This window comes from Corvus hawaiiensis, chromosome 22, assembly GCF_020740725.1.
Source record: "Corvus hawaiiensis isolate bCorHaw1 chromosome 22, bCorHaw1.pri.cur, whole genome shotgun sequence".
Lineage (NCBI taxonomy): Eukaryota > Metazoa > Chordata > Aves > Passeriformes > Corvidae > Corvus > Corvus hawaiiensis.
Window position 1 is genome coordinate 5,066,961 of NC_063234.1, and position 15,577 is coordinate 5,082,537.

The 15,577-nt window shown below is 44.6% G+C and overlaps 1 protein-coding gene across 6 annotated transcripts in view; it reads right to left on the reverse strand.

The window, feature by feature from the left end:
- Nucleotides 1-521: 521 nt before the first annotated feature.
- VPS13D (vacuolar protein sorting 13 homolog D) overlaps nucleotides 522-15,577 on the reverse strand; it is a 97,801-nt gene continuing 82,745 nt past the window's right edge. For all 6 annotated transcript variants that reach the window (XM_048326005.1, XM_048326011.1, XM_048326008.1 and 3 more), the window contains 3 exons: nucleotides 6,668-6,799; nucleotides 2,200-2,440; nucleotides 522-1,531 (listed from right to left, as the gene is read on the reverse strand). In XM_048326005.1, coding sequence (XP_048181962.1) covers nucleotides 1,400-1,531; nucleotides 2,200-2,440; nucleotides 6,668-6,799 — 505 coding nt within the window. In that variant the 3' untranslated portion in view covers nucleotides 522-1,399. The remainder of the gene's footprint in view (nucleotides 1,532-2,199; nucleotides 2,441-6,667; nucleotides 6,800-15,577) is intronic.

Consider the following 15,577-nt stretch of genomic DNA (forward strand, 5'->3'; position numbering starts at 1 on the left):
AGCTGGACAGGTTTTTTCACACAAATAGCTCTCTGAGTTCATGGCCAAGAGTGCAACTGTTCAATGACTGCTCTGGTGTTTGTACATCATGTCCTTATGGATGGTTACAGACCCCAAGTACTCCATCCATCCCTGGAAATGCTCAACACAGCAGTGAACTACTCCTGTTTTCCCTCCCCACTTTCAGCAGCCAAGTATTTTACAAGAGCTCAGAACTGGTTTCATTCTAACCTTCAGCACCAAAATATCCCCATGTGTCTTCATGAAAGGACTTTACCTTCAAATTACTTTACCTTTTAAAGCTCTACTTACACTGAGTCAAAAGGTTTACAAAATAACACTTTAAAATTTAGGTTACTCGGCAGTTACAGGAGAGTTGTGTGTTCATACCCAAGCCTGGCACCTCCAGGAAGTAAATGTGACACTGAGGGTTCCAGTTCCTGTGGGTTAACATGCTGAAGAGCACTCATTCCTCCCTCTTCAGTGTGGTTACAGTTAATGAGACAAATACTGATGTGATGTACAACACCGGAAAAAAAAACCAACTTGTTATTTTTATTATTTAGAAGTTTACTTCTGAAGATGTTGATAAGCCCAACAAGCTGGTGATCTCCTCTCCCCTCACCCTTCCTCCACCTGAGGGAAGGAAAAATCTGAAGTTAAAGATTCAATTTCCAAGGCTGCTCACTTCAACTACTTCAAAACCAAGTCAGAAATAGGGGCCTTGAGATGCAGACTGTGAATGTAAAACTGAATCCTCCCTGTATTATTTACCAAAATGCAATTTTTTGTTAAAAAAGAGGCTGACATTTCAGTGCAAGGTCTCCTGTATTTACCTATATTAGTGACTTAAGAGAAGAAACAACAAAAAGCCCACCAAACAACCCAACCAATGCCCCCTAATCACAGTGTTAATGCACCCTAATCATGGTGTTAAAGCTCCAAACCATGGGACACCTGTGCTTCAACAGCTGAAATTAATTCATCATTTTATTTTTTAAAGGTTTATCTACATTCCTGCACTGGGATAATCAGTTTTCTCAAGGAAAAGAAAAAGACAGAGAGAGAGAAGGGCTTGTGTCAGGTAGTGCAGTATGACTCAGTAGAGCTCCTTTAATTTCTTTACACAGTAAACAGACTCATATTTATACCAACACCTGCTGCCGGTCGTATTTACATGGACACGTGTACATATATACATGTTAGCAAAATACAGGGCTTCTCCCAGACCCAAAGCTGTGTCAGCTACACCTCTGTTATACAACTGGTGCATAAAAAAGAAAAGCCACCTCTTTTGTTTTCTCTAAATACTAAAATTATGTTTTTTCCTTCTCTAGTCATACAATTCTAGCTCCAGCCTGGTACTTGCAGCTCTTTGTGGCAGTGAGGAAGTGGATTTTCAAGAGTCCAGCTCGAGTTGCTCTTGATTTTCACTGAGTCTCAGCATCAGCTGCTGCTCATAATACAGGCTCTTTGCATAGTTGATTTCTTGGGACAGCTTTACTGCCAGAGCTTCCGATTTCACTTTCACCTGCAGAAAGAAAGGGAATTTTTCTTAATGTGCTCCTGCTGTCAGCTAAAACAGAATAGATTTTAGACTTGAAGTAAGGGACAGAAAGGTTTCAGTGGAGTTTCCTTCTCAGCACTGAGGCTGGAGTAAGGAAGAAGAGAGAGGGAGCACCAGGTGCACACATATTCAAGGGTGAGAGCAGGAACACTGTGCCCTATCTGAGGTTATTTCCTTTGCCTCCCCTCCCACCTTTTATCTTGTTGGTCTGTTTGGAATGTGAACTGACTTGGGTCAGGGGTGAGCTTGTAACTGGGCCTGTAGGACAGCCCCCAAGCAACTACTGTAATGGCACAAAACATAAACACTGGTTCCATCGTTAGAGATCTCACAGTAAAAAAATACTACATGTAGGAGAAGATTAAACAGACAGCAAAGTACCCAAGTTCCATTTATGTGGTAAAGTTAAAAGCCTTTCACAGGTAAATGCAAGTTTCTTCCTGTTACTTTCCTGCCTGCAGAAATATTTTAGAGTTTTCCTTTCTTCAGCTTTCTCAGGAGTTTAGGGAGCCACTTCTACAGTCACTGAAACCTGGGCAGCAGCTGTTTTCAGTGCTGACAGAACAAAGCCTGTGACTAAAACACTTTGGTCACAAGGGGAGCACAAGGAGAAAGGGGTGCCAGCTCCTCACCATGGGCCGCTGTTGGGAGGGGCCTGGCATGGCCACACCGCTGCTCGTGTTCACAGCCTTCTTGGTGAGCTGGATGTACACATTCCCGTGGTCCTTGGACACCAGGCAGTGGTACAGGTCATCATACCTGACCTCCAGGAATATGGAATCTCTGTCCGTGCAGTCTCCGCTCTTCAGGAAATACACGGCCTTGGAGGAGATGAGCACACAGTAGCTGTCAATGTTCTCCACGGCGATGAAACTGCAACAAAGGAGAAAACATCATTAGCTTAAAGCTGAAAATAGCAAATTAAGCATTGTCTTCACCTGTTCTGTGACCTTCAGAAGTCCGTCAGAAAATGCAGTAGTGCAACATGTACAATTCATCTGTATTTAATTTAAACCGTTTAGAAATGGAGCTGATAAAGGACACTCTCACCTAGTTATAAAAAGATCATGCTGTAAATCAAATATTAGTGCTGCCTGCCTGGCCACCAGCTGTGGGCATTACAGGGACACATAAAAGTGTCCTTTGACAAGGCTTAGGAACAGTAATTTCCTTGCTCTGGAGGACTGCAAGTCCTAATGCTGAAGTTTAATTGCAACTACCTTCAGTTCTGGAGCTGGCACGTGAAAGGTTTGCAGACATTTATGACAAGAGCATTATCCTGTAACCCTCCTGTGCTTCCCTCCTCCCCACACCTCTCTGCCTTCAAAACCAAAACCGAGTTGAACCTGCTGCCAGGATCAGTAACAGAAAAGAGAAATTAGCTGTTTAACATGGGGTGAGAGGTTAAGCAGCAAGCAGGTTTCCCCAGGGAGATTAGACTGAGTGATGAATAGGAAGAGGGAGAGAAGAGTGAGTTAGGAATATTGAGAGTTATGATGGCTGAAAAGGCTGGTGTGTAAAAGAATAACTGTTAGGTGCAAAAGTGAAGTGGAAGTTGAACACACAAATGCTTCTCCCCTCCTAATCCCACCTTTCCCTTTTACCCTATGTCCTATTACCCCCAGTGTATTCCCAATCCGTTTTTTCATCCATGGTTTCCCTCACAAAACCATGCTTTTGCCAATTGTTTCCCCAAAAATCCCTTTCCAATGCCGAGTGGGGGATGAAAAGGGGGAGGGAAGAAGTTAAACCCTCTCCTGCCTCAGTTTCCCCACAAAGCATGCTCAGAGTTCTGTCTCCCTTCTGTCAGCCCTAAGATGTTCCACAGAATCTGTTTGGACATTTAAAGACTCAGGAGGGTGGTTTGTTTTGTCTTGAAACTGTTCTTGTTATGTTTATCCAGTTGTTTTCATTCTCCTTTTATTAAAATAAAACGGGTGGGGTGTTGGGGTCCCTCCCCTGCCGTGTAGCCCTGGGAGAGGGGCCCTGAGGGCACAGACACGGGGCTTCCCTGTCCCTGCTCAGCCTCGTTCCCATTGGTTGGTTTGTGTTCCCTGCGCGGGCAGAAGGACCCTTGGTCCCGTGACTGGGACAGTTCCTGGGCAGAGCTCCGGCCATGCGGCTGGAGAAATAAACATCTCTGAAACAGCTAGCAAGAATCTGTCTGTCCATATATATTTCCTTTCCACGGGACTCCTGGTTTGATATATGCGTGTTGCAGTATCCCCACTGCAACACTCCCCCACTTCTGATTTACTACTGAAATGAGCCTCATTAGTGGGGCTTTTTAAATGCTGAAAAAATCAGCAACTTGAATGTGAAATCATAGCTGAGTAGAGTAATAGAGTAGTGCTAAATAGAGTAATAAAGTTCTGCCAACAGCCCCCAGGGTTGACATGCATCTGTAAAGGAGGATTCTCCTACTGTCAGGCAGCTTCCCAATTGCTGCCCTCTGAGCCACTGCTCGTACAAACCTGCCTGCTGCCCTCACATCCTGCAGAATCCTCCACTGGCTTAGAAATCAGTGACCTTTGTCACTACTTGATGTTTCTGGTAAACAGAAAAGTTCCCCATCTCCAAACCCACCCTTGGCTCTACCAGTTAAATAACACTGTGCACAAACTGCTTCGAGCTGTAGCCAAATAAACCCAGAGCTATAAAAGGTATGTTAATAGCCAAAAATATGGCAAGAGGTCAGGCCATGGTTTCTTTTTGTGGTATAAAAGGATAACTCCAGTAATTCTGTATTCCCAGTCCTCTCAAAGACACTGCTCTGCACTGAAATTACCTTTCCCTCTGTGCTGTGTCCCTGCCCTCGCTCCCCTCACACTGGGAAAGGTGCACACACCAACTCCAGCCCACACTGTAATGTCAGTGCTGAGAAGGGCACAACCAGCCTCATTAAAAAGGGCCTGCAATGTGCTTTGCCCAGCTCTACCCTTGGATGAAGCTCCAGGATGGGATAAATGAACTGTGTTCCTTTAAGTAAAACAAACTGGGAGAAAAGTGGATTTCAGCTTAGAGGAACCCAGGTGAAAGACAACATTAACAGAGTTCCGGAAACCAGCAGCTGCCCCGCAGTTTTCCATCGGAGTTCAAACGCTTCGGGGCAAGGTTCTGCCTTTGAAATTAGCTAAATAGGATGGAGAGTGACATTTTTTATGAAGTGTCACAGAAAACTTAATTTAAACCCAGAGCAGCAGTACAGCTGCAGAGGAACAGCCTGATGCCCTGGACAGGCACATCAAACACAAGTGTTTGAGGGAGGCCCCGAATCCAACAGGGTCACAATGCCACTGAGCACACCACAGGGAGAAATGGGGCACTGACAGCTGCTCTCAAGTCCAGGGGCAGCACCTGGGCACTGACCATGGGTTGCATTTGCTCTGTAAGAACACCACATGATGCATGTACTTCTCCTTACAAGACTTTTACTGGTGGTATATATTCTGAGGAATGGAAACAGAGGTCAGTGAGTTAACAGAGAAGCCCAGAAACATTAGCTAATTTGTAGTTCAGGCTCTACATTTTGTTCTAAGTTTGAGTCATGCATCATTACCTTTGCTCTTGCCAACTGTTACTTTCTTCTCAGTGTCTAGTTCTTAAAACAGGTATTTTTAACCTTTTCAGATACTACTGCAAGATACAACTTATTTTTTTTTAAACCCATACAGCTACACTATTATCTCAAATTAATAAAATGAAAAATTAAATGAAACATGATCCAGTAGAACAAAGTAGAAGCAACCAGATCTCTGGAGAATTTGTGGAGTTTTTAACAACATCAGGAAGTAATTACACTATATTTTCCAGAAGTGAAACAGCAAGCCTAACTGGAAAAAAATGTGGAAACATTTAGTTAGAACAGTAGAGCAAGGTATTAAACCCCCTTTTATGGATTTAACTCTGAAGAAAAATATGCAAATAATCAGGTCTTTAAATGTGTTTCTGATTATGATCCTAGGATAAAAGTCAGAGGCATAATTTTGTACTTATTTTCCATGACAAGAAACACTGTGTTCCTGTTGAATGGTGTTCCTAATGGTGAGAGTCACAGTGAATGAACTGCGTGACTTGATGACAAAGGCCACTGCTCTGCTATGGGCTACACTGGTGATTTTTTTTGGTCACAAATTGCTCTTTCCAGTCTCCCTGCCTAAGAGCCAGACTGAATAGGCACAAAGATCCTGAAAGGAGATGGAAACGGGATACCCCAAGTGTGAACTCACAGGGCCACAATAAGTGCCAGATTGCAAACTCTTCCTCAGGCAGAACCTGAAGTGGCACATGGAGCCTGCCCAGTGACACTGGTGACACCAAGTGACCCTGCTGAACCTGCACCTCCCTCTGCCAGGTCCACCATCAGCAGTTCCGACCCTTTGCCTTGGCAGATGCTCTGATGGGTGACAGACAGAGCATCTGACACCTTCCCCTGACACAGGTGATCAGTAACTGTGGTGGAGATCGGGCAAGTGATGAATTCTGCCTTTAGACCCCAATCCAACAAACTGACATCCCCTGTAGAATCACAGAATAATTGGGGTTGGAAAAGTCCTCTGAGACCATCAAATCCAACTGTTCCTCCAGCACTGCTCAGGCCACCACTAACCCATGTCCCCGAGTGCCACATCCACATGGCTTTTAAATCCCTCCAGGAATGGTGACTGCACTACTGCCCTGGGCAGCTGTGCCATAGCTTTATGACTTTCCATGAATAAATTTACCCCAATATCCAACCTAAAACTCCCCTGGTGCGACTTCAGGCCGTTTCCTCTCATCCTGTCCCTTGTTCCTGTCACCTGTTCTGTGACAGAAGAGCCTGACTGGGTTCCCCCTCCTGCCAGGGAGTTGTGGAGAGCCAGAAGGTCCCCCATGAGCCTCCTTTTCTCCAGGCTGAGCCCCCCCAGCTCCCTCAGACACTCCTGGTGCTCCAGACCCAGCTCTGTTCCCTTCCCTGGACACGCTCCAGCCCCTCAATGTCTTTGTTGTGGTGAGGGCCCAGAACTGAGTATGTGTCTGTGTGCGAAGCAGTTTTAGATGTGAAGACATGATGGCAGCAAACAGAACAGAAGTACTCTGTGTAAGTGGCTATGTACTCACAACTCATCCTGGATGTTGTCTGTCAGTTTGAAGAGCTGCTCCTGTCCCTCTGCTTGGCTCTCCAGGTAGCGGGGCAGGAGCCCCTGGGGTCCCCTGCAACACCGGGGCTTCCGCACTCGCTCTGCCTGGGTCCTGCAGCAAGAGACACACAGAGATCACCTGGTGCAGCCTTTTCTTCCACTGACACCTGTCTGCACACAGAGTTCTAGTCATTTTGAAATATGAGGTGTGACAAAGCCTTCAAAAATCCCAGATCTTCACCCACATGGCATGTAGATCCTGCAAGACTTGGCTCTGGAAGATACGGTGTCTACTCATACATTTCTATGAGACACACAACCATACAATAATAAAAATAGAAGGATTTTGTCTACAAGGAAGGGGCAAGTAGTTAAATTAGTAGGAAGAAGTAACCTGAGCAGAGTATACTCTCTGAAGATCTGAGGATGTATTTATCAGGAGTTTTACTGATTTGACAGTTTTTTCTCACTGCTCTAGAGAAAGTAAGAGTGCACCAATGGACAGCGCCAGGAGACTGCAAACTCTATGGTTATGGAAATAGGAACATACAGTTAAATTAAGACAGAAGAAAAATCTCCATTAATTAGGGTCCCCACAGCAGGGTTTAACATACTTTACCCTTCTGTATGTTTATTAAAAATGACAATAATAAAGATACACATGTGCGGGCTGACAGCCATCGGAGGTTGATATTGGCCACAGCATTGCAGAACTGCAGGCTCGGTTCCTTCCTTAGCAGTATTTTGTCAAAAAATAATACTCTGAATTCCTTCAAGCTCCTGGAACGCCCCACCCCTGAAGAATTGTGTTACAGGCTCCCGAACCCTGCTTCATTCCCTGTCCCTTCCGAGCAGCATCGCTCTGGGGCTGCTCCATGATATTTCACAGCTCTTCCAGGCTATTGCTGTTACAAATTTCCCGGCCAAATGCACCATTTTGGATTAGTGCTCTCCCTTCCCATCCTGACTCTTTTTAAAAACCCTGCACAAGGAACTCCAGCCTCCAGGGACAGGAAGAAGGTCCCACAGAGCATTACCTTTGCTTTTGAAGCTGCCCACCACCAGGAGAGAGCACTCACCTTCTGGGCTCCATGATCTGCAGATGTTTTCTCTGGAGCCTCATTTCCTTGTCACCTTTCCCCCCCCCAGCACTCCTGTCTCACACCTGAAGCCTGAGCACCCTTTTAAAATTTGTTTTCCTTCAAGTTTTTGACAACCCTGAATGCAGTGGTTAGAGCTGTGCTATTAAAGTACTTTGGATCTGAAGCAAGTCTTCTCTCCTGCCCCTTAAATTCCTTGGATATAAGCAAGATTCACCTGCACCAGATACAGTATTCTTGTCTTTCTGAACCTACACAAGAGGTGAACAAACATGTGCCTGTTTTTACCTATTAGACTCTTATAAAGCAGTAAAAAAAAGTGTTTGCCTCTGTGAATGCAAAATATTAAAACAAAGTTCCAAAGAGATTAAAGAATTCCAACCAGTATAATTCACATCTTGCTGCTTGTCCTACTTACTAACTTCCAAAAGCAGGAAAATAGCAAAAGATCACTAATCTAAGAAGCCCCTGTTGACTGTTAAAACCTCTCTATGCCACCTCTTGACAAGTTCAAAGAGCGACTGTCTGCAGCCTAAGGAGGGTTTTAGTTAACAGTGGCCAATCAATAATGTTTTGCTGAGACACTTTCCATTCTGCATTCAGGAAGGCTGGATAACTGGGACAGAGCAGCTGCACTGTGCAGTGGGTTTTACATGAACCATCCTTCAGACAAACACTCCCCTGTGCCAGCCTCTCTAATATTCTGTAGTACCTTGAGAAGAGGGATCTGAAGCACTGCAAGCAAGACTACCCTAAAAATGGGGATAGAACAGGGCCTTTTAATCCCATAGACTCTGTAACTACAGGGAACACTGGTTTCTAACGTCTGGCTCAAAGCAGGTCAGAGAGGAAGTACGACTGCTAAAAAGGCACAGGATACCAAATGGATTTCTGAAGGTTTGGCAATTTCTGAGCCAAGGTTTTATGTTTTGGTTTTGTTTTTAAATGAAGAAGCACCGTAGAGTACAAGTTCAGTGTTCACCCTGCCTTCCACGCTCAGACACTGATCCTGGTGATAACAGATCATTCCCTTCTTGTTGGTAAGGCCAGCAGTTCTCCAACCCAATGCCACTGGTGCTGGACCTAAACTGCATTGATTTAGTCCATCACCCCCTTGGCAAACTGCTGTGTTTGGTCTGCACAGCTAAAAACATTCCACACCATTTGATTTTTTTTAATCTAAAAATTTGTTCTACTGTCTCAAGTTACATTCTGTAAATAATAAGCAACCCTGGTGAAATCCCAAAAGCTGCAGATTTGTCAAGCGGAGCGGACGGCAGTGCCCACATCTGGGTTCCATTACCCAGGCACTCAGCAGATCTGCTGATTCCTTTTTAATAAGCACACAAAGGCAATACAAGACAGGAATGCCCTCACGTCTGCCCGGCACAGCAGGGAATGGTGCTGCTGGATGGAGGCACAAAGGGCTGGGAGAGGGTGTTGGGAGGTTGAGATGAACACTGCAGCCCTGTCCTGCTCCAAGCTGAGCACCGGAGCTCTCACCCCAGCTGACTCTGCTCACTGGAACCAGTGCCTGGCATTGACTGGATGGCTGGCATTTGCTGAGCAGTTCACAGAATCCTTGGGATTCAGCTGGCCAGTTTTAAGCCAGAAGTTTTGTAATCAAACACATCACCAACCTGATGAAGAAAGCGGTCAGGTATTAGTGGGGATAATTACTGACCAACTTAGGTTGAGAAAACTCTCCAAGAAACACAACGTTTTCCAGAATCACCTGTCCTTGTTCCTTCACTCCATGTTCGCCCCTATCAGGTACCTACCCCATCAGGTTCCCACCATCAGGTCTGTAGATGTGATTCCTGCAGAGGTGCATAAACACACAGTGGCTTTGAGAACAACAACTGTTACTCATCTTTGAGGGTCTCTTGGACCTCAGAAATTTCCCTGAAGTGTATCCTGAGTACCTTGACAAAAACACTGAATATCAAAAGACATTGATCCGTTAAAAGAAACCACCCCTCTTCTAAAATGATTTAGAAATTATTTACAAATTTACATCTTTCTGTTTCCTGAGTATCACACCCAGAATAATTATTCATAATAATACAACTTTAGGAAATGTAGCGACTTCTGAGAAAAACCAACACGGACAAAACCCCATGACCAACACAGTAATCACTGGATTTCATTTAAAATCTGTATCTGGGGCATTTCTCATCTAGATAAGAGAACAGCACTGGCAACCACAGATCTGTTCAAAAACCCAACCTGAGCATGGACACCCCAAATCTTGCACAAACAACAGCTCTAAGTGCAAGGAGATGGAATTCTGGCACCTGGAACCAGTATTTAATGGACCAGGCTCCTCACAGACTGGACCTGCTGCAGCATCTGCCTGCCAGCCAAGCCCCATGGCCACACCTTGGGGTGCTCCTGGTCATGGGCTCCCTCCCAAGGGATCCTTCAGCCTCAGAGCTACCCCCAAAACTCTCAAGGAATCAGTTTCTTCAGCCACACCCAGTTCTTGCTGCCAAAACTTCAGCAACTGTCACCACCTCATTATTCCAGCCCACTTAAGCAGTAACTTGCTGGTTCTGGTACAGCTAAAATTCAGTGTTTCCATTGTAAACTCATTTTTTTTTCAGGTTTAAAGCCTGCTCTGGGCTGTAGCTTGGCATACTTACTTTCAGCCTGGGAATGATTTTTATCCCCTTGAAATAATTATAAAACAACCTTAATTCAAACAAAGGAAAATGGCAGGTAATGTAAGGCACAATTCAAAGGCTGCTGGCATTTTCAAGAAAAAATAAAATCAAACTATTACTGGCTCTGGAAAAAGTCTGCTTCCTAAATACAGGGAGTGCTTTGTCTGAGGAGGCTTCAGTGCATTTCAGACATTAAAAGTGACATGATCTGATAAGTTAAGGGAGGAATAACCTTTATCTTCTACCATAAAATACACAATTAAAATACCTGATCCACTTGCTTGAGTTTCAGACTGACTTGCACCTGCAGCCTTCCATGAGGATCACCATCCCACGCACATGATTTCCATGAAATGCAGAATGAGGACGGTGGTTGTGCCACAGACATGATGGGAGGACACTGTGCAAAAAACACTTGGGAGTGCCAGAACCAATTAAATGCTGAACAATGTATGCCCTTAAAAATTGAGTTGAAAACTCAGCCATCACAGTGACAAATTCTCAGTGCTGCAGCCATAGCTTGGGAACACATGGATAACAAACGAAAACAAACATGTGCCACTTGTGATGGGGTCTGTAGTGCACATCACACCTCTGCACAGCACTAAAGATCCACTATTTCCACAATTCTTTTCTCACTGATGCACTTAACTTTGTTTCATGTGCTGAACCCATGTGATGAGCAAGAATATTCCCTGAATTTACTGAGCAGAAGGGGAGAGATAGCACAATTTTGATGTGCCAGCTCTCAGCATCTGAGAAATTTAATGCCTTGGGCCGAACTTCAGGCAAACGTGGCAATCTAGATTCCCTGTTCCCTGGTGATTCTACTGGTGCTCTGTTTCAAGGGGTCAGTGCACCCTGTGCCGGACCTTGGGGTGCAGTTCCCAACAGGCAGGTCACTGCCTGATCCGAGATCTGGCACAGCCATGGGATTTATTTGCTGGTTCCAACGCAGATGCTGTTAAGGTGTGTTAAAGTGCACACACGGTGGAGTCAGTTGAGTGCTGGATTTGGCATCAGAATGTCTCAGTTAGATGCAAGAATGTGTAAAATCACGAGCCAGACAGCTCCCTGCTGACTGCAGATCTGAGGAAGCTCATATGCACCGTTTATTCCAGCAAATGCATGGAATATATTGTGCTTGTTAAACATGTTCCCAAAATGCTAGTTTCAGGCAGAAACATGCAAATAAATGGTGCCTAGAGTTAAAACCTCCCACTTACAGTCAAATCCCTCCTCTTTGGAGGGATCTCCCAGCTCAGATGCTGCAGACCTTTAGCTGACCCGACATGCCTTTAGGAGAGTACAGCATGCTCAAGGAACAACTGTTTATCATGGAGGTTGTTCCTGCCAGTTTCTTGAGATAGAGCTTTTCTCCCCCCTCCCTTTTCTTTTGTACACCAGATCAAAACAAAATTGAGAATTATTCCTTGGGTTTACAACCTCACCAGGCTCCAAGTTCAAAAGGAATTGAGAAGAGATTAATTAAGACACAACTTAATTATGACATCCATATTACAAATCCAGCATTTGGACAAGGTGTTTGAGCTTGCACTGTAGACAAAGCACTTGACACCAGCTGCACCCAGGGTATCAACCTCTGGCACTTGCCCCACCTCTGCCTGTCACAGTTGTGCAGCAAAACCCGCATTTTCTCAAGCACTTTGGCAACATCAAGCTTAAGAAGTTGACAAAACGTAACACTGCCATCCTAGTTTCCAGTTTCTCCTTGACTTTTACTGTACTCATTACAGGGATATCTGCAGCTGTCATCTTAAAAAGTTTCTTGTCTAATCAATGTGTTGAAAAATGCTCCCATTCGCCTTCTGACTTGATGTAAAAGATAGTTCTTAGCAGGAATCTCCTGCAAACACCTGTCTGAGAACAGAAGCTGAACATGCCTTAGTGAAACCAAAGTGCCCAGGGCCATAACACTGCTCAGCCTCAGGGTACTGTGGGTTTAAAATATTAAATACTGTCTGCTGCCAGGCAGGGCCCATAGCAGATGGAGCATTGCTCTTATGTCTGTGCCCATGGAATTCCAGATTGGTTTGGGCTGGAAGGGGCCTTAAAGCTCATCCCGTTCTACCCCCTGCCGTGGGCAGGGACACCTTCTCCTATCCCAGGTTGCTCCAAGCCCTGTCCAACCTGGCATTAGACACTGTCAGGGACAGGGAGTCACGTTTATAATGGTCCCATCATTGCTGGTCAAGCAATACCCAGTTGTAGCAAATGCAAACACAGTGACTTTACTTTGAGTATAAAATACTTCAATCTAACAGAAATGCTTCCATGTTGTATTCCTGCCTTTCTGGGAAAGCAAATCTGCTTTGGGGGAAAAAAAAAAAAACAGGGGTCCTGCCCAGCATCAGGACAGTGACTCTGGCTGTGCATGAAGGACTGTGTCAATCAACTCTAACGACTGGATGTTTCCTCTCTTTCCAACCCCCCTTTTAAACTTCTCAGTTACTACAACTGGGGCTGCAACAGGTACAGCAAAGTGCTCCAGCACAAACCTCACCCAACAAAAAGCTACTCATGAGGTTTGTTTGATTTTTAAAGTTCACAGTTGCAAGAACAATTCAGATCAACTGGCTGTACTTACAAAACTGATAAAGAGCATTCCACATGTTAACAGCAACATTAGGTGAAAAAATTATCTATAAAAATACCAGCCACGTGCTAAATGAGGTGACATCAAGGCAATAAATAGCTCCATCTGTATGAAACAGTTTGCAGAACAACCCAGAAGACGTATCTGAACAAAAAAGTAACTATGGATGAAGCAGTGCTGAAAAAAAAGTGGGTTGGATTTTTTTTTTTGGTTAAAAAAAAAGATCAGTTTTACATATTTTTCCGCAATCACTTTATAAATCTGCTGCACATCAGAAATCAGACACACATGTATGTTTTTCAAGTACAGAAAGTCGAAGGTTTACATTTTAATAGCAAAGTGCCTATTTGTGAATGGCAGCAGTGTATATTACAGGCAGTGTGAGAGGGTTAAACAGGACAGCCTCGACTCTTTATAAACTTTTGCCCTCTGGATATGTACTCATTGGCTGCTGTACAAGACTCGAGCTGTATTACACGCCTTAACGATATGGTTCAACTGTCGGTCAGGCTCGGGGCTGGCGCTGGGCCAGACCGCAATCAATGGGACACAAACCTCCCCCTTTCAGATCATCACGAAGGCTCATATTATCTCCTTTTTGTCGTGCTGGTTAAATTTATGGAGCAGAACCCCGAAGCTGCATTCCTTGGCCTGGGCCGGCCCACGCGGGCCTCCCTTTGTTTGGTACTGTAAGGAGCGTGCTTTGGAGGATTGCGGGGTTGTTAGTTCAGGCACTGACTGTTTGCTCATGACTGAAATGAAAAGAGTTCAGGGGAAGGGCAAAAGGACAGCACAAGTGTAAAACCCCATCCCAGCAGGCCCTGGGCTCCCATCTACCGCTCCGGCCTGGGAGTGAACACAAAACCTCACGTTAATGACAAAGGGGAAAGCCTCTCTAGTAACAGGTAAACAGCCCGGCTGCACCTGAGCAGCACCTCGAGCTCTCCTGCTTTCAGGCAAGCCTGCAATTGCTACATAAAGATGAACCTCGACTAAGCTGGCTTAAAACACTGCTTAGAAGTGGTATTAGTTTAAAAGCAATGCTGTATCTCTTTGTTTGAAAATAAAACCCATCAGTGCACACAGCCACACAAGTTTACTATTTCCACCACTTTAAACACATGGAATAACCTCAGAGAACCCGGTATTTATGATGTAGCACGGAATTCTAATAAGACACAAAAATGACTGGAAATACAGTACAGAGAGAAGATTTTCATTTTGTCTAAAATGGGCATTTCTTACATCTTTATACTTGGTCTGAGGATGAAAAAAATGCACCTCTGGGTAAGCTCAGACACTCTCTACTCAAAGCTTTGTTCCTGTCATAAATAAAGGGCACTTCTTGATCCCACTCCTGACACCATTCTCATTCCAAATCCAAAAGACAGCACTGTAACACCTACGGAGAAGAAATTAGCTCTATACTAGCTGAAACCAGGGCAAGATCACAAACTAAGGATGTAAGAAACCTCGAGTGTGATCTCAAAGCAAAAGCACCAGGAGCAAAGGCAAATGGAAAGACTCAATTCCAAATCCACACAAGAGAAGCAAATACATACATGGGAAACCCCAAGGACTCTCAGTGTTGTGTAAGAATAGAAGGTGCCTGTGGACTCATTCTTCAGCATGGATATTCAAAAAATATCCACCCTTACCTTCATCATTATTAAGACATTCCCAAGAAGCCACTCCAGACCTGCTGTACCAGACTTCACCCCTGTGGTCCCAGCACAGCCGTCTCTGTCCAGCAGGTCACACAGTCACTGCACTGGTGAGCAGCTCCTGTCACTTGTGCCTTAGAAATAAGAACATAAACAAACCCTACACTCCTATTGCACTACACCAGTTTCATCTTTCCTGCTATTTTTATGAACTGAAAATCCTAGAAAAAGGGCTAGAAGAGATTATGAAAACTCACAGAATGTATGAGATGTTTCTCAGTGCCAGAGCCCAAGCCCGACACTGGCCACAGCCTGATGGGCTGTCCCAGTACATTCCAGCAGACATGGCTGGCTTGAATAAGCCTTTGTTCTTTCCTGGTGGGCAGACACTCCCTGGTGGGCAGACACTCCCTACTTATCCCACCTCGTTCTGAGCAGGCAGATTTGTGAATTGGAACTGCGAACTCTTTATGGCCCAGTCTTCGATGACTTTTTAGTAGGTTCTGCAGATGGTCATGCATGAATATAATTTTTTTTTCTTTTCCAAAGACTCTCCAATTCTATTCTAGGAGGCAGCAATGCAGACTAATTAAATCTGCAGCTCTCTGGAATTGTTTCCACCCAAGGCAAGTGTTACACAGAAGACATGAAACAGCAGCATCCTTTAGCAGAGATGCTGCGATCTAAAAAAATCACATGAATGCCTGAAAACAGGAAACATGCAAAACAGGAAGAAGTGTTTCTTTTACTTTTTGGTCTTTGTGTCCTAAAGCTTTGGATGAAATAGAAGATAATTAGAACATGCAGGCTCTAGAAATACAAGTATTTCCAGAAGACATAAAA